The 19,200-nt window shown below is 34.9% G+C and overlaps 1 protein-coding gene across 2 annotated transcripts; it reads left to right on the top strand.

Annotated features, from left to right (window-relative positions):
• Nucleotides 1-433: 433 nt before the first annotated feature.
• On the top strand, nt 434-18,849 carry LOC133800999 (ultraviolet-B receptor UVR8). Of its 2 annotated transcripts, XM_062239130.1 has the most exons (12): nt 438-659; nt 2,094-2,280; nt 2,614-2,760; nt 4,132-4,213; nt 5,200-5,355; nt 8,348-8,521; nt 14,759-14,830; nt 15,080-15,151; nt 15,247-15,365; nt 18,026-18,111; nt 18,222-18,274; nt 18,482-18,849. In XM_062239130.1, the coding sequence occupies exons 1-12, from the start codon at nt 566-568 to the stop codon at nt 18,566-18,568; spliced, it is 1,329 nt and encodes a 442-aa protein (XP_062095114.1). In that variant the 5' UTR covers nt 438-565; the 3' UTR covers nt 18,569-18,849. The 2 variants fall into 2 exon arrangements, with proteins under 2 accessions (XP_062095121.1, XP_062095114.1); XM_062239137.1 differs by lacking the exon at nt 8,348-8,521 and having other exon boundaries at nt 434-659.
• Nucleotides 18,850-19,200: the final 351 nt, after the last annotated feature.

The raw sequence follows: 19,200 nt of genomic DNA, 5'->3' as shown, positions 1-19,200 counted from the left end.
CCTTCTATTCTCCTTAATACCAGAGATTGAACTATGATTCTTTTATAGCTTGAACCACGTAAAAATTATTGTGATCTTGGTGTTTATTTCTTTAATTTTTAGGTTGAATGCGGAAAAGAAAGTCTTCACGTACTTTAGTTAAAGACAATCTGTTTACCGTTTAGAATTATTATACTTTTTATGAAAAATTAGGCAGTTTTGTAAATAAACAAAAAAGATATAAATGGAGAAATATTAGTTAAGTACTACAGTACAGAGTTTGCGCGATTTGGTGTATAATTTCTTAATTTTAGGCTTGTCTAAGCTCTGACACAACACGGTTCGGGGGACACTGATAGCGGAGAGTATTAAAAAAGTAATAGAAGAGAAGTTGCGGTGAATCCACATGTGCTACCATCTGCATCGCTATAAATACGAGAGGGCCCACTCTGTGGTCTAACTTTATGGAATTTTATCACTTTTCTATTTCTGAAGAGGGAAGCTCACTGATCCTTCTGAATATCCTAAAAACTACTTTTTCTCTCTCTGTTTATTTTCTTCTGCCGAATCACTTATTTCCATTCCCATGGCGGACGAGGCAGCACCAAGCGAAGTAACTGGTTCAATTCGTCGTGTCCTGCTCATATCTGCTGGTGCTAGTCACTCCGTCGCACTTCTCTGTAAGCTTCCATTTATCTTTCTTTTCCTGTTTGGATGCTGAGAAGACGAAAGAAAAGAAAACGTGGTTTTGATCGCGGTAATCTTAAGGGGAACCAGTAGTGATTCTCTTAGATTTCTATAAAACAAATGAGAAAATTCGCTATCTTCCAAAGATTTTGGAGATTCTGCGAGAATCAGATGTTGTAATTATATTATACTGTTTTTATTTTGTGTCATTCTCTCATTTGTCCTTTTTAGTTGGTAATTTGTGTCAAGAGTTTTTTAGTACTGGATTTGCTATCGTTACAATGCTTTCTATGAAATTTCTTGTCAGACGTTGCAATAGATTTTCGACTGTCTTGTCGATGTTGGTAAAATATTAGTCATAACTGGTGATCAGTGAAAGAGGATGTCTATGTTTGTTTGTCATTGTCCCGCGCGTCTCTATTTTATTTACGAAAACACTAGTAGCTTGGACTTATTGGTAGTCTAGCTAAGCATGAACTCAAAAATAAAATAAAAATTACATACTTGTTTGAGTATATTGTTGGTTCCTTTTTTTAAAGAAACCAAATTCTAATTGATGAAAATTGGAATATTGTACAAAATGGAAGAAGAAAAGTTAAAGAAGAAACGGGGGAGAAAACTTCCAATAAAAAGAACAAAAGAAAGAGAACAACAGAAAGGTTCCAAAAGGACTATTAAATTAAAGTATTTCCCATGTAGAGAAAAAATAACAAAAGTGGTGTCTTTATACTGTTCTAAATAAGTTGAAGAGACCTCAAAATTTTTGGTCTTTCCTGTAAGTTAGGGTTTTATTTGTATTTATCCTCAAAAGCAACCTTTTTTCTTCCTTTCCACCCAAATAATTTAAAATGTAGTCGTAGTAGATTATTTTACAAAGCCAGCTTTGTCTACTTGAACCAAGTTCAAAAAGGTTTCTAACGACAGAAGATCAAAATTATTCTTCAGGGATTGCATTTACTGTAATTTCTCTGCTGCATTCTGGTTAATAAATTATCAGTATTTTGATTCTTTTTCCTTAGTGCTCCCTTTTCAGTTGTTCTAGACACTATTGGTCGGGGTTTTTCTGGTTTGATTTCTTTGGATATGTGTACTCGGTCATATTTTTAGTATAACTGTATAAATTTGTAAATTGTATATGGTTTTTGCTTCTGCGGATGTTTCAGAAGAGCATTTAGTTTGTTTTTGTTTTTTTTTTCTTTGGAACAAAGCTGCCTTCTATTAATTTAAATACAAGGCAATTTTGTTTCCAAAAATAAAAAATATAATAATTAATGCATTTATTTTGTGTTCTTCAACGTATATACATATAAATGTTATTCTGCATTGTTAGAGAGAAATGCTCGCCCTTCTAAATACTATTTATTTAGGGTGGATCGTTTTATCTTTATTTGTACTAATATAAATGACTTTTTATTGATTATGTACAGCTGGCGATGTTGTTTGCTCTTGGGGAAGAGGAGAGGATGGACAACTAGGCCATGGGGATGCTGAAGATAGACTTACTCCTACGCACTTAAGTGCATTGGATGGCCTTGAAATTTCATCCGTTACTTGTGGTGCTGATCATACGACTGCTTATTCTGAGAGACATATGGAAGTTTATAGTTGGGGATGGTTTGTTCTATCCTTCTAATCTACACTCATGGATTTATATTACCTTTTACCATTTGGTAGTCTAAATATGTGGTCTCACAATTTCTTTTTCATCTCATTTTTTCTAATTAGTCAGTACTACATTATCTTAATTTTGAATCTTAATTAGGTTTGAAGTTTTTCTAGATAAAATAATACAAATTTACTGACTTATTATATCTTATCAGGAGAAGGATTTATTTGCATAGTTTATAGAAATGTTTGTATCAATTAAATGAAACAAATAACACAGCTTTGCGCAAGTTTTATTCTTTTCAGTTAGCATATAATCATCATACCTTCTATTATTTCCAGGGGTGACTTTGGAAGGTTAGGTCATGGTAATTCTAGTGACTTGTTCACTCCTCAGCCCATAAAAGCATTGCATGGTATGAGGATAACACAAATTGCTTGTGGGGACAGCCACTGTTTGGCAGTCACTATGGAAGGGGAGGTACAAAGGTTAGTTCTCTCTCTCTCTTGCACCGTGTAGAACTTTGGCGTTCGCATTTTTTAGCATTTTTGTTTTTGGTTTTGTAAAGTTGGTAGGGTGGTGGTGCAAACATGGTTTTTTTAAAATTTGAATGCGATTTTCTTTTCTCTTTCCCCCTTTTTCTCTTAAACAATTTTTCATTTATTTATTATCTTAAATAAAACTAAAAAGAAGAAAAAGTGACTAAAATCTGCCAAACATGTAATTTAATAATTTTGTCAGTTGCTAACATCAAATGGCAGGCGCACTTTACAATGTCTTTAAAATGCCAGTCTAATCTAGGTAGTTAAACATGACCACTAGAATATTTTTAATCCTCAAAAAGGTCTTCTGATGAGCCTGTTTGCAATTCCTTTGACCGTGCTACCCTTAGCAATACTCTAACACAACACTTTAATGAGTGGCTGGCTATCATTGTGATTGCTATTCACTTATTATTAATATATATATATATATATAATAGGTCCAAGCAACGTCCAAATGCACATTTACTTATTAAATTTTTATGATTGTCATATAAATTTTAAATAAATAAACAATATTATATATAAAAAAATGATATAAACATATTAAAAAAATTAATTAAAATATCGATTATGATTTAATATATATATATATGATAATCTTTTAGATCACAATCTACGTGCAAAACATTTATGATATTATTTAAATCACTCATTAATAATTAGAGAATAAGTTTGCTTATTCTTGATAAAAGATAAATATTATTCTAATTTCTTATATAGTTATACAGTCATACTATTTGTACAAGTACGGCAGTTACATATAATGTATTTATAATATTTGTTGTTATTTTATATGAATATATATTTATACAAGTTAGATCAATTAATAAACAAATAAAAGATAAAATTTGCTTACATATAATGTATTATAATATTTGTTGTTATTTAATACAAATATATTTATATAAGTTAGATTAAGTAATAAAAAAGTAAAGGATAAAATTTTTAATAAAAATTGAGATTATGTATTATATATTATTATAATAATAATATTTTATAATTTATATGTTTTTTCCCAGCACTGAATTTCTTGCTATGCAAATTAGCCAAACTTTCTTGGTTGTAGCAATTTTATAAAAATATTATATACGAAGAAGTTCTATTATTAATGAGAAAAGAATTGTACATTGAATCCATCAAAATATAATCACAGGAAAGACTTCCAATCTCTGCACAGATAAGAAAATAATATGCATGAAATTCTTAGTATTGCTAATTCGGCCAAACATTGTTGTAGCACTAACACTGCATTGCCTTATTTTTAATCTTTATTCTTTTTGCCAATTAATTTCAATTTCTTCTCTTTTGTTGAAGTTGGGGTCGAAACCAAAATGGTCAGCTTGGTCTTGGGACCACTGAGGACTCTCTTGTTCCACAGAAAATTCAAGCGTTTAAGGTACTGTAGTTGCATATATTACACATAAAACACAAAATTCTTATATCGGCATATGAAAATTGTTTAGTTTTCATCAATATGGAAGTGTGAGGCGGCAGCACATGATGTGTTCAAGAACCATGTACTTGGGGCTTTGTTTCTGTGTGATGATAAAATTTAGCTGCTTCTTTTTATTCCTTTTCAAAATCATTAGTTGTCACTTTTTATTTAAAATGAAATGTTTTTGTTTCTGTGTTGTTATTATTAATATTTTTTTATCCATTATACAATGTACGCTTTTCACTTTTTTTATTTGTTTATAAAAAAACGAATATAGGGCAGAGTCTTCCTGAAGTGGAATAAGTTTAGACCCAATTGATCAGCACATCGGAATTGTAAATATGCAATTACTAATAATGCAGCCAAAGTAATAGGATTTTTTATTTTTATTTTTATGTTTTTTATATTCAATAACTAAATGTTCGAGATTATATTGTATATTGGGAATTGTTTAGGGCTGTTGCTATTGAGTGATAAGAGTTTTCTTATATTATGAAATTTGAATTCCTAACTAGTTTCCTTTTGTTGTTTAGAGTTATTTCCTAGATGGGCTATGATTGATTCACTTGTCCATTGATATTTAGGCGTAGCTATGGTTAACATTAATTCTTCAGACTTGCTAATGAAATTTTAAGAATACATACAAATGCTCATCACTGCTCCTCTTTCTTTCTTATTCTACCTGTCCCTATCATGTATAAAACTTTCACCTTAAGGTGCAGATATAATATATCAACCTTTGCAGATTCTACATTTTCATGATTACTTTGTGGAAATGGTTTAACTAATTTATATTTCATGAATCTTTTGTAGGGCTAGATTGCTTAGTTTCTTTTTTCCCATTGGTTTGGATTTTTTTATAGGTTTTCCTTTCTTGCGGAAACTTTTTGTTCCATTCTTCTTTGTTTCTCATGGCCTCCCTACTTCCAAAAAATGATCTTTTGTAGGGAATTTCTATCAAAATGGTGGCGGCTGGTGCTGAACATACTGCAGCTATTACAGAAGATGGGTCACTGTATGGATGGGGATGGGGCCGCTATGGAAACTTGGGCTTAGGGGACAGAAATGACCGTTTGGTTCCTGAGAAAGTTTCAACTGTTGATGTATGTTCAAAATCTGGTATTGCTTGTTCCTTTTATGTGAAAAACAAATTGTGAGAAAGTTAATATGTGAATTGTTAATTTGTTCCTATACCTTAAGATGTTGATCTGGATTGTTAAAGTAGGTTTGGCTTTAATTGCCATAGGTTTATAGCTAGGAATCAATAACTGCTCTTAACAAATCAGTTTGTAACTAGAAATCAACAATTGCATTTTGTATGTTGATTCTGGATAGTTAGAGTAGCCTCTGGACTCTTCCTGAGCAAATTTTTCTTAACAAACCAGAAATCTCCTCCCAACAAACATATCTCTCCTCCTTTTACTCCCTCAATTTCCATAAATCAACCCCCATAACCTCTCCCAAGCTGAGTTAGCTAGAAAATCAAGAAGCCAGCTAGGAATGACAACTCAACAAAAACATCAATTATTATAATTTTTCTTTTATAATAGAGAAAAAAAATAGGAAAGGACATTGAAAACCAATCCAAATGCCTAAGATTCTAATCCAAGGTGGCACAATATATCAATATTTTATAAAAATAAGATCAAGAAAAATTCACTCGAGTATGACTTAAAAATCTTGTTCATCAAAGCTTGGAAGGTCACAGGAAGTGTCGATTAAGTCAAAAGGCATCACCAAAAGCTGAGTCCTTTGTGCATATAAAATGTCATCCTAGGAACGTCCTCCACTTGAATTTGGTGGTAATTCGAGGTAAGATCGAGTTTGAAACAAACCTCCACATCATGTAACTTGACCAAGAGCTCATCAATGACCAAAATGGTAAATTTTTCTGTTACCATTTATCTATTATCAACTTGATAGTCCACAAAGTTTCCAACTTCTATTCTTTTGGCAAATAACACGGGGCTCAGAAAGGTCTAATACTTGGCTGAATGATACCTGCAACCAACATCACATGGCCCAGCTTTTCGATTTCATCTTTTTGCACCTGAGGATATGGATAAGGTTGAGTTTAATGTCTTTTTCTACCGATCACTGAGTTTTAGAACTAAACATTAGATGTTTATGGTCACTGTTTTTGGAGATGGAGGGGCGGTGAGAATGTCTAAGAGAGCTAGTTGTTTATCACTATTGACTTTGCTCACCAGAGGGACTTTAGGAATAGTTATTTTTCTGTAATTTTTTTAAGTGTTTCAGAATAACAGGGAAACTTTTCTTAGAATCATGAAGGTTGGTAATGGTAGGACAAAGAACATCTATATCCCTGAAGGTGGCAGTTTCTAAGGTTGGAAGAAGTTAGTCCATTTACTTGGGTAGTATTGTGGGCTTTAAGAAATCATTCAGCCAGTAACAAGCTACTGGAATTCCAAATGGAAAAGGGTTGAACCAGGTGGGCTGAATGTATGGAGAAACCCATATCATGTCAAACGTTGAGGCCTCAAAGAAGAGAAAGAGGAAGCACAATAATCTCAGATTGTTGAGGGCCACAATAGACATTGGAGCAAAGTTGTACTTTTGTTTAGAGAAAAATGTTCTTATGCGTTGTTTACAATCCAATACAATCTGCAAGATTATTTAAACAAGATTGTGTGTGGGCATCAGCTACCACCAGTGTACGTGTAATTTCTAATTACTATTAGGTCATATTTGCAAAGTGAGATTATAGAATAATGAATGATTAGATAACTTGCTAACAATAAATTATGAAAAAACAAGTTGGATACAAAGTTATTTTTTTCCACTTACCACTAACTTACATGAAGATCGGAACTTGGATAGGATAAAATTATTCCAAGTTTTTAATGGGATTAAGTTATCCTATGCTAGGTGAATTAATTAAGTTGTTTGATTAATTTTTCAATATCTTCTCTAAATTGATAATAAAATCACAATAAAAATTATCCAATTCAATCTTACTTTCCAAACACGACCTTAGGATTAATGAAGAAAAGCAAACATGGACAAAACTTAAATATCTTAAAAGAACTTATTGATTCAATTGTCTAGATGATTCACTCAGAATATTACGGCACCCATTTCTGGATGCCATACTCTACTCTGACCTTGGACATTTTTTGGGCACCTCACAACATGAGGCACGTCTCAAGAATGCCTTTTTAAGCTTTGATTTGTTCTCATGAATTTCTTTTAAACTTAATTTGTACAAGTACTTCTCAACTAGCTCTGCTCCAATACCTGAACAAAAATAGTAAAGCAACAAAACTAGCCCTACAGAAACTCTATTATCTATAAATGACTGATTACAGTCTTTTATAGACTAGGATTATATTAATTTGAAATAAACCTTATTCTTTATTCTAGGGAAAGATATTAACTTTAAAGAGATAAAGATACAAATAAATTTGATAATACAAATCAGAATTAACATAAGAAATAAATACAAAATAATAATCTAAATAAATCTGATAATAAATTCAGATTCTAACACTACTTATTCAAGGGAGGCAGAGGTAGGCTCTCCCCATCCCATTTTAATGGGGGCGGGTTTGAATTTTTCTCCTTAACATTAGAGGTTGGTGTTGTTACTAACCAAGCTGTTTATTAATATTCTGTGAGATCAACTTCTCCTTTCCTTTGCACTGATTTATTTAGTAAAAGTAATGTTCTCAATTATATAATGGTAACATCCCCTTTCCCCACCCTTGTAATGTACCATAATGATTTAAAAAGAAGAATGTTATTCTATCTAAAAATGCTCAATATCTACACTCATTATGGGATGTGTATTTTTGTAACAACCTCATATTGCTATAATTTCACTGGATTGGATTCACTTTTATCATTTAAACCATATGCTCTTTGTAAAATTTCTTTTCATTATTGTTTTTTTTAACACTCTTAGCTTATTTATAAGTCTTAAGGTGTAGCAGTTATTGTTGTTTATTTTGTTAGAAACTGATATCACACATCAACAATTGCATATATTTGGTTATCATAAATCCATTTTGCTCATTGCATAATTTTAGTCGTCTTGTTTGCTTAAAATATCTATTTGTGATATTATCAAAACAGGATGAGAAGATGATCATGGTTGCTTGTGGTTGGCGACATACAATATCTGTTTCCTCTTCTGGTTGTTTATATACCTACGGATGGAGCAAATATGGTCAACTAGGTCATGGTGATTTTGAGGATCACCTTGCTCCTCGCAAGCTAGAAGCATTGAGTGGCAGTGTTGTTTCTCAGGTGAGACCTTTATCGTTTCAGTGGACCTCTCTTGAGCACAAGTTTAGTATGCCAGGTCTTTATGCATTTCTGTTTCTCTAGACTTGTATGCCTATGAGGGGGTTTTTGTTCTTGGATGGATAAACTTAGCACTCTTAATCTCTTTTCTTTCCTTGAGTTCACATTTTTGAGCACCTTGTCATTTTGTTGCCTCTTAGTTTGAGATTAAGAAAAGTGAGTATGTTTATAAAATCTCCCTAGGTGGAAATCGTGGACCATATTGATAATAGCAATCATTTTTTCACAGCCAAATTGTTGAGTGTTATCCCTAAAGCCCAAAATTTGTTCAGCAGTGCATTTTTGGGTTGACTTTCCTAAGTGCGATAAGAGGAATTCCTCTTCTGTTCTCATCAAGGAAATTGTTGAAGAGGAGAAAGATTCCATTCAATCCAAATAGAAAATTCCTAGTGTATGAACGTAAGAAAAAAAACTTTGATGAGTTTTCGCAAGACAAGGGTAACGCAGAGGTAGATCAGGATCCAAAATTTGTCTTCAATGATTTGGAGGAAAGTTTTTGGATAGAACAAGATGACAAGCAGGAGTTCGGAGGGTCTCTTTTTGAAGATGTAAGTTTAGATGGAAGTGGTTCTGAGAGTGATGAGGATGATATGCATGAAGCAGGAATTGAGAATAACCAAGAAATCATTGTTCATTTAAAGAAGCTGTGGGAGAATAAGGAAGAGTTGTCTACAAAGGAGGATAAATTTCCTGATTTTTTTGGAATGTGAGTATGGTGGGGAGGGGGTGGTTGAGGTGGGTTTTGGTGAAGTTCCTAAGGAAGCTGGTGAGGAGGATCATATTAAGAAAGGAAGTGTGCAAGAGGAAGGTAGAGATACTTTTGCTGATTGTTTAGAAGCAATGGGAGTGGAATTAGTCTCGCGAAAACATGCTGAAAGAGGTGATCTAAGACGGGTGGTGAATTCAGACAGGAAGAGTAGAGAGCTGAAGAAGTTAGCCTTTAATATTAATTATGATAAAGGTTCTCAAAAAGAGCGGGATGATGTTTCTCTTAGATGATGATTCTTTCTTGGAATGTTCGAGGTAGTGGTGCAATGGAGAAAAAGAAAGCAATTAAAGAGACTGTGCAAAATTAATCCAGATCTTATTGTTCTTCAAGAGGTGAAAAAGAGTCAAGTGAATAGGCGTTTTGTTGGAAGCATTTGGTGCTCTAGGTTTAAAGAGTGGGTTCTATTACCGTCTATTGGGAGGTCGGGTGGAATTTTAGTGTGAGATACTAGAAGCATCAAGGTTCTTGACACGTTAGTAGGAGATTTTTTAGTTTCCATTATGATTCAAGCAGAAGGTAAACTTCCTTGGTGGTTCTTGGTGGTTCATGGGCCAGTTTGGTATGGTAGACGAGACGAATCCTGGGACGATTTAGTAGGTTGAAGTACTATTTGTGGGGATTCTTGGTGTGTGGGGGGTGATTTCAACGTAGTTTGTAGTGTGGAAGAGAAGCTTAACAATACTTCTATCACTAGGAGTGAAATTTTTTGATGCATTAATTACGGAGCTCAAGTTGATTGATCCCAGACTTAACAATGGCAGATTTACATGGTATGATTTTAGGCATCATCCTATTCGTAGGAGGGTTCAAGGTTGGAGCAAAGTAGTCTGGCTCTAGGAAGGTGGTAAAACAGGCTCTCGAGCGTCGAGTGTCAGAATTAGATAGGTTGGAGGAACATGGAAACTGGGATGATGGCCTTTTTGCTGAAAGGAGTAAAGTTAAGAGGGAGTGGCATAATTTGATTTTAGAAGAGGATAGAGGGTTGTGGTTGAAGTTGAAGTGTGAGTGGGCAAAAGATGGAGATTCAAATTCTAGATTGTTTCATAGTGTTCTAAGTGCTCGAAAGGCTAAGAACTTTATCTCTCGTATTGAGAAATCAGATGGAACCTTGTTATATGATGAAGGGGTGATAGTTGATGAGATTGTCGGTTTCTATTCCTCCTTGTACTCTTCGGTGGTCAGACCGTGGATTGGTGTTCGGGGCATTGACTGGAGAAGGATACCTGTCTTTTTTTAGGTTCTATCGTTGAGAGGCCTTTGAGGTAGAGGAAATGAAGCAAGCAATTTTTGATTGTTCTGGAGACAAACGCCTTGTCCGGATGGGTTCTCGTTGGCTGTGTTCCAGTCTAACTGGGATGTTATTAAGGATGATTTTGTGAAAGTGTTTCAGGGGTTTCATGCAGATGGAGTCATTCCGGGTGCATCTAATGAGACTTTTATCTGTCTTATTCCTAAGAAGCTGTCTTATTCCTAAGAAGCTGTCTTATTCCTAAGAAGCTTAAGTTGTCGGGTTAACGACTTCAGGCCAATTAATCTTGTCAGTAGTTTGTATAAGATCATTTCGAAGGTCTTGGCAAACAGATTAAGGGGGTGCTTGCGGAGACTATATCAGATACACAAGGAGCTTTTGTAGAAGGAAGACAAATTTTAGATACTGTGCTTGTGGCCAATGAAGCAGTGATAGATTATCGCAGTAAAGGGAAAAGCGGGTGGGTGTTCAAAATTGATTTTGAGAAAGCTTATGATTGTGTGGATTGAGTTTTTTTGGATTTTGTTCTGGAGCATAAAGGATTTAGTCCTTTGAAAGTGGATGGAGGGGTGTCTTTCTTCTGTGTCATTCTTGGTGTTTGTTAATGGTAGGCCTAGGGGTAGATTCAAAGCCTCTCGTAGGCTTCGGCAATGTGATCCTTTATCTCCTTTTTTGTTTACTCTAGTGGCGGATGTGCTTGGTGGCTTAGTGGACAAAGCAAAGACTTCGTCTTTATTTAGAGGTTTTTCGGTGGGAAATGATAAAGTAGAAGTGAGCCATCTTCAATTTGCCGAGGATACTGTATTTTTTGTTAATGATGAGGACTCCCTCCAAGTCCTACTTGATATTCTTAAGGCTTTTTCTGTCATTTCTGGTTTAAAGAATAGTTTGCAGAAGTGTCAACTGTTGGAGCTTAATATGGCGGAGGAGGTTGTGAACTCTCGCGCCTCGGTGATTGTTTGGGAGGTAAGAAAGTGGCGTATGAAATATTTAGGTCTTCCGTTGGGAGATAATCTGAGGTTTAAGAACTTTTGGGAGCCAGTTTTGGCTAAGTGCGCCAAAAGGTTGGCTGGGTGGAAGTGTACTTTTCTTTCTAGAGGGGGCGATTTACTTTGATTCAATCAATGCTTTCGTCACTTTTGGTGTATTACTTGTTGCTATTTAGAGCTCAGAATAGTGTTCTGAAGGATTTGGAGAGGATGATGCATGATATTTTGTGGGAAGGAGCTGATCTTTCAGGCTCTGCATTTGGTAGCCTGGAATGTTGTTTGTAAACCTTTATGTCATAGAGGTCTTGGGATTGGAAATCTAGAAGAGAGGAATAAAGCTTTCCTTTTGAAGTGGCTATGGAGATTCCTGTTGGAGTGTAATTCTCTGTGGCACAAAGTGGTTTTGAGTCGTTATGGGCAGGCTGGAAATCTTTGGGATACAAAAGTGGTGGAGAGATTTTCTGCGAGGGGTCCGTGGAAGGATATTTCTTCCCTTATGGTGAGTATTTGGGATTGGTTCACTTTAAAATGGGTCGAGGTGATTCACTGAGGTTTTGGGAGGATGTTTGGATTGAAGGACAAGCCTTGAAGGACCAGTTTCCAGACTTAGCAGTTATTTTCCAAGCTAAAAACGCTTCGATAGATGAGTTGGGTGTTGCTAGGGAGGCGAGAGCAGGTATGGAATGGGATTTGCAACCCAAAAGATCTCTTTTTGATAGAGAGTTTCCTTATTTGGTTGAACGGTTAAGGATCCTAGAGTTAGTTAATTTGCCAGCAATTCTGGACAATAGAAGGGTTTGGGAGCCTGATTCTAGCGAGTTATTCTCATGTAAGTCTGCTTTTCAGAAGCTTAGATATGCTGATTAGCGGGTTGATGTGTTGTGGGCTAAGATTTTGTGGAAGAGTCGAGTTCCTTCTAAAGTTAAGGTGTTTGGCTGGTTGTTGTTTGTTGAGAAGCTTAGCGTTAATGATGTTCTTCAACGACGTCGTCCTTATCAGTGTTTTCTCCCAGCTGGTGTGTTCGTTGTAAAAGGGGGGCAGAATCTCTGCGTCATCTGTTTCTGTATTGTGACTTGGCTCAGTTGTTATGGTCAAGAGTTTGGGGTGAGTTTGGCTTGAGTTAGTATTTGTCGGGTTCCTGCTCTCAGCTGTTATGTTGTAGTTTAGTGGGGGATAAGCAGTTGAATAAGCTTTGGAGGTCTAAGATTTTGACTTGTTTTTGAGCAATTTGGTTAGAGCGGAATAGCAGAATTTTTTATGATGAGTCATCTTCGTGTGATCAAATTTGGGAGATGGTTAAGTTCTGGGTTGCCACTTGGGTGTATCGTACCAAAGGTTTTGAGGGGTTATCCTCTTTAGACCTGGAGTAGTTGTTGTTTGTGTATTTGGGATGTTAAGTTGTTGAGTTCTCTTGGTGTATGTATTTTTTTATGTTGTGTTTGTTTTTTATTGTTACCACAGTTTGCCTCCGCCAAAAGTGAGGGTTATCTATATATGTGAGAGGATGTCAGTCTAAGATAAAGGCTTCGGTCTCTTTTTTCAAAAAAAAAAAAAAGTGAGACTTGGTCAAATTGAAAGGATCAAGAGGTTTGAGGCATGAATATCCTTTTATCTCTTTTCCTCTTTGCTTTACTTTGGTGGCTGATGGGTTGGGGAAGATGATGGATAAAATTATTCAATATGGATTGATAAGAGGATTTGTGATAGGAAGGGAGAATATCAAAGCTTCACATCTCCAATTTGCCGACGATTTTCTGGACCCAACCTAGGTTTCTTTGTTGAACAACTTAGCTTTGCTTCTCAATACCTTTTCCTTGGTGTAGAGGCCTAAAGTTAGTATAGGGAAATTGTAATGTTGGGAATGAACGGAGGAAGAGCTCATGGCCTCTTTAGAAAACTCTGGGTTGTGAGGTAAGAGTCTGGCCTATTAAGTATTTGGGACTACCTCTGGGGGATAATTCTCTTCAATCAGGTTTAGGGGCCAAATATTAATCAAGATTACCAAGAGATTAGATGGATGGATGGAAGAAGGTCTAAGTTTTATGGGGAGGAATGTTAACATTAATTCAATCTGTTTTGGTTCTTCAAATTTTAAGGTTTTTGCAGTTTGTAGCTCTGAACAAGTTAAATACCTGCGAGAAAATCTACAGTGAAGGGGTCCATTTCATTAGGTATCCTCGAATTGGTGCATATGTACATACAAAAAATATAAGAATAGTGTTCCCTGTTCTTCATTGGTCCTTTACAGGGCCATTTAGGTCAAACTATTCAGCATATGGGAATTGATTGGGCATGGCCTTACTCATGTGGCAATATCTTGCAACATGTGGTAGGCTTAGGGGGCTATGAGGGAGCAAAGGGTCGAAGGAAGAAGATGTTGTGGAATGTTGTCGCTCTTGTTGTTCTTTGGGTGATTTGGTTGGAAAGAAATGTAGAATCTTCAATGACATAAAAGTAACTTGGAAGTTATTTAGGACAAGGTTAAATACTGGGTAGCAATTAGGATTTTTGATAAGGAATTCATAGATTTATCATTCTCCATGCTACTTTGTGACCGGCAGCTGTGGCTTTAAAGCCTAGGCCAAGTAGTGTATATGTTAATTTTGTACAATGTTGCTATATGTTTCTTAGGTCGCAGTTTGTAATACTGGCTTTTAGGATGTGACTAAGATGATTTTATTCATCTTTTATCAATACATCTCCGTTTCTTTTCCAAAAAAGAAAAAAAAAAGGAAAAAAAGGAAACTATTTATACAACCAAAAAAGAGTCCCTCCCTCTCCTCCCTCCCTTCCTCTCACTATCACCCAAAAAAGTATAAGGAAACAAAGGATTTACTGAAATTTGTAGTGTATAGTGACCATGTACACATATTCTCAAATATTATGTAGAGATTGACATTTTTTCTTGTAATGTGCTCTTTGAGATTCATAGGATTTTTTTAGGTTTTCTCCTAATCTGATTGTACTTTTACCTATATGAATAAAGTTGTGATTTTGTTTAAAAAATATATATATTCTCAAATATTATTTCAATTCTCTGATCTTATTTTTGATCTTTTTATCTCTAATGTCAGATATTTTGGTAAATTGTAATTAATTAATATGTGGAATGTTTAGAGTGAAGTTTGTTTATTATTCTAATTATGTGTATATATTCTCTTGAATCGTGTTAGATATCAGGTGGTTGGAGACATACAATGGCGCTAACATCTGATGGAAAACTTTATGGTTGGGGTTGGAATAAGGTGCATATATCATATTCTTAGTTTTATTTTGTTAATCGAAACAAATCTTTTCTTTTTTCCTTGTACGTTTTTTTTGGTGATCAAAATCTCTAACAAATCTTACACTAAACAGCTATGGGATATAAAATAGTGGATGATAAACGGCTAAGTCTATGTAACACTATCGTGTCCACTTTCTTTCTTTTCCATCACAATTCTCGATAGTATTTGAAATGTTTGCTTAGTTACTTACTTATCTTGCATGTACAGTTTGGACAGGTTGGAGCTGGCGATATTGAGGATCACTGCTCCCCCGTGCAAGTTAAATTTCCCCATGAGCAGGTGATATTGATATTTCTGATGATACAGATTACCATCTTAGTCTTTCTTACTTCCTCTTACCCCTTCTTAAAAGTGCACATTTATTTGTTTGGCAGAAAGTAGTAAAGATCTCCTGTGGATGGAGACACACACTTGCTGTCACTGAAAGACAGAATGTCTTTTCGTGGGGAAGAGGCACAAATGGGCAGCTTGGGCACGGTGAATCTGTTGATAGGTAATTGCATTTATCCCTTGACAATTATCTGAATGTGTTTAGTTCTTTGTTCTTATTTGTGCAGTTTGCTCATCCATCCACTTTTTTAGGTTTAAATGCATCCGACAAAATAGTTAAATTTAACAGATGTGTGTTTCACTTTATTGTAGTTTCTAAATCCTTTTTATTTTTAACTAACCAGTGTTTTTGGTAGAAGGAAATACCGAGTTCAAAGTGGTAGGATGAAGGAAGAGATTCATTTCTAATCAATAAAATTAAGAAATGTTGGTCTGGTATAAGGTTATTAAAGTAAATGTGGGCTGTCTATAAATTTTTTTAGAGTAAATATGGGCTGACTCTAAATGGATTGGGATATTTCCATGATCTCTAGAGTTACTTACAAGAGCCCTTGGAAGTTCATTTCATTAGGATGCTTTGAGTTCCTCCAAGTAGGTCACTTTTAAACTAGGTGGGGGGATAGAATTCAATTTTGTGATGATTTATGGGTGGGGACTGGGGAGTTTGAGTTTCTCTGATAGATTCCCATTATTGTATAAAGTTCCAAATTAAAAAAAATAACTCTATCACAAGGTTAAGAGAAAATGAGAATGTGAGTAAATCAGGAAGTTTCTCATGGAATTTATCATTCATGAGAAACATAAATGAGAGAGCTTTTACAACTTTCAGATTTGACTATGGTGTTGGATTCTTTTAGAAGTTGCACTTCTGGTCTGTAGTTGACTCGAGGATTTGGAACTTAGACAGCTCGAAGGTGTTTTCTTGTATATCTATGTTCAAGAAGTTAAACACATGGGGGATCTAACCATTTTAATTCATGTCCATTCATGTGGAAATCTTTGTTGCCTTCAAAAGTGAAGGTATTTGGGTGGTTAACTGCCTTGAATAAATGAAATACACATGAGAATTTACAGTGGCAAAATCCATTTCTCCTAACTGGTGTGTTTTATGCAAAAAGAGTAACAAATAGGAGTGGATTGGGTATGGAAAGCAAGTTGCCAAGTTATTTTGCAGCAAGTGATGTGGGTATAGAAAGATAGGGGACCTTCGGGAAGAGGAAGAACATTGCGGAATGTGGGTATTTTTGCTATTTTGGGCCATATGGTTAGAGAGAAATAATAGAGTATTCAACAATATGGAAGCAGATGCAATTTGGGATAGAGTAGGATTTTTAACACTTCTTTATAAGTTTTGCCTCTTCCCATGCTACTTGATGATTGATCATTATGGTTGTAATTCGATACTAAGCTATTTTTTCTTTATTAGATGTTAATAGCTTCTAGGTTATAATTCAGATGATATCTTATTGGTAATTACTAACTACCTGTGCTTCTTAAAAAAAAAAAAGAGAAAATATAAATAGGACATGGAGATACTAGGAAAAGTAAAACATGCATGCCTTGGAGTGTAATCTGGTCAAATTACTGTACTCATGTTCGATAGAAAACAGGATGAACTTGAACGCATCTAAAGGATAGCTTATGAAAGCAGAACTACAAAATCTTCTTCCAAGATAACACCTGTTAATTGATCTCGGACCCGCTACTTCTATAATTTGGAAGCTTTTGTTGTTGACATTTTTTAAATTATGAATGCTAAATTGTCAAGTCTTATTTTGAACTCTTTTAAGAAAATTGTATGGCAGCAGTTTTACCAGTCACATTGATTTTCTTGTGTAATCCCAATAGTAGAGAGACATCTGAATTTGTTTCTGCTCTGTTTACTGTGGAGTGGTTCCTTATAAAATAAGGCAGTCTGGAATTTTTTATAAGAGTGTTTTACGTGGGTTTTCAGTTGCAAATGGTATATCTATTCTCTTAATGGTAATCTTTCTTTCCTGCTGTTTGACCCTCACACCTATTCTAAGCCATTGCTAGCTTATTGGTAATTGGAAAGGTTATTTTAATCGTCATCTCCATCTTGATGTGTTGTCCAGTTAACTCAGCTCTTTGACACAGAATTGTGACTCCTATGAACTATTTAGGTCTTCCTGATTGGTAGAGAGCTTTGGATGGAGTAACAATGCCAGAACTGTAACTAAAAACAATCCTTAATTTTTGGTTGTCTGGTTAGAAAGGAACTAATTGAATCTTTGGTGATACTTCTCTAGATCAATTCTTCCTTGGTGCTTTTTAGGTTATTCCTTATTGTACTGGTAATGTTTTCTCTGTTCTCTTTGATAATGCAACTTTGTGTTGTATATTTTGAGTTTGTGCATGAGCCAACTTGAGCTTTGTAGGTCAACTCAACTGGTATTTAGGCTGTGTTGGAGGGCTTATAAATTTTTTGTCACGGCTCTAATTCTCAATCAACAGTGCTTCATCTTCTCACAATCCTAAAATCTTGAATTACCATTCCCTGTGATCACGCCCTGCGGTTATTATACAAAACACTTGAATCCGAAGTGCAAAAGCCGCTCTATCGCACAATTAATAGAAAGAGCTTTAGTTGATGCTACAGGGTGCCCTTTATTTCATTTAAAGAAAGAGTAACAATTTTACTCAAAGTTGAATTTTACAATATCTTTTAGAATACCAATACCCAACTCTGATATACTTGTAATGTATATAAATAGTTATCGTAGACTTTATAAGACCAAATACCAATTCAGAGTCTGCTTATATTTTGGTCACATTTCTAACTCTGGGTAATTTAAATTTTAGGAATACTCCAAAGATGGTAGAGGCTCTTAGTGTCGATGGATATAGTGGACAGCAGATAGAATCGTCAAAAGTTGATCCATCATCAGGTGTTCTACCTTGACATTGTCTTTAGAGTATTTTTAATGTCTATTTTCATGAGTGAATTTTTTTTTTTTTTGATATAAAGTGAATTTGGCATGCCTTTCATTTTTGACAGGGAAAATCTGGGTCTCACCTTCAGAAAGATATGCAGTTGTTCCAGATGAGAAAGTAAGTTTTCCTATTTTGTATTAGTAGAAAATATGAAAGATGGGTTAGAATGTGTTGTGAGAACATAGGCATTCTGCATAGATATGTTGTAGTAAGTAAGAGAGAAGAAAGGAGTTGACAGAGGGAGAAGATAAAGTAGAGAGTTGAATATTATTCAGTGTCCGTTCAATAAAATAAATGACGATTGTACATGCATCTCTTCTCCAGGGCCAAGGACAAACGTCTGCTTCAACCGGTGGGAAAGGAAATGATTTAAGTGTCCCTGAAAATGATGTCAAAAGGGTACGAATTTGAGGTACATACACAAATTTGTGAATTACCACGGCTGCTCTAGCTTTCAGTCATAATAAACCACCCAATGCTACTGATATGTTCGCTGGCACCGTCCGTCTGAGTGTGTAAATTCATATTTATATGGTAAAAGCACCGTCCTCTTTTACTTATTCGTGTTGTTCTACTATAAGTAAACACAGAACATGTAACTTAACTTTTTTATTAATGTTGGTACTGAATTTTGATTGATGGTGACTTTGCAAAAATGTAAACTTGACTTGTTAAAAAACTTTCTTAGGTCCTTTTTGCGAATCTCGTCATTAATTTTTAGTGTAATGATTAGCTATTGATGCTTCTGTTGACAGCACAAGGTGTTAAGTAGTTAGGGAAAGAGGAAACTAGCTGTGATTTTGGGGGCGGACAAGCGCTATCATTGCCGTCCTTGAGATATATAAAGCAAGCGACATTAAATGAAGAATGTTTTGTAAAATGAAATATCGATCCAAGCTATAGGGATAAAAAACACAGATCTAAAAGATCGGGATCACTTTCGGATATTGATGTTAAAAAAACTACTTGACACGCTTGGTACACACTTTGATGGTATTTATCTCTTCAATATAAAAAGTGCAGATAAAGAGTTTTTTTTGTTT

The sequence above is a fragment of the Humulus lupulus genome, chromosome 1, assembly GCF_963169125.1.
Source record: "Humulus lupulus chromosome 1, drHumLupu1.1, whole genome shotgun sequence".
NCBI classification, from domain to species: Eukaryota; Viridiplantae; Streptophyta; class Magnoliopsida; order Rosales; family Cannabaceae; genus Humulus; species Humulus lupulus.
The sequence above is the reverse complement of the archived record's forward strand: the minus strand, read 5'-3'. Positions and strand labels throughout refer to the sequence as shown.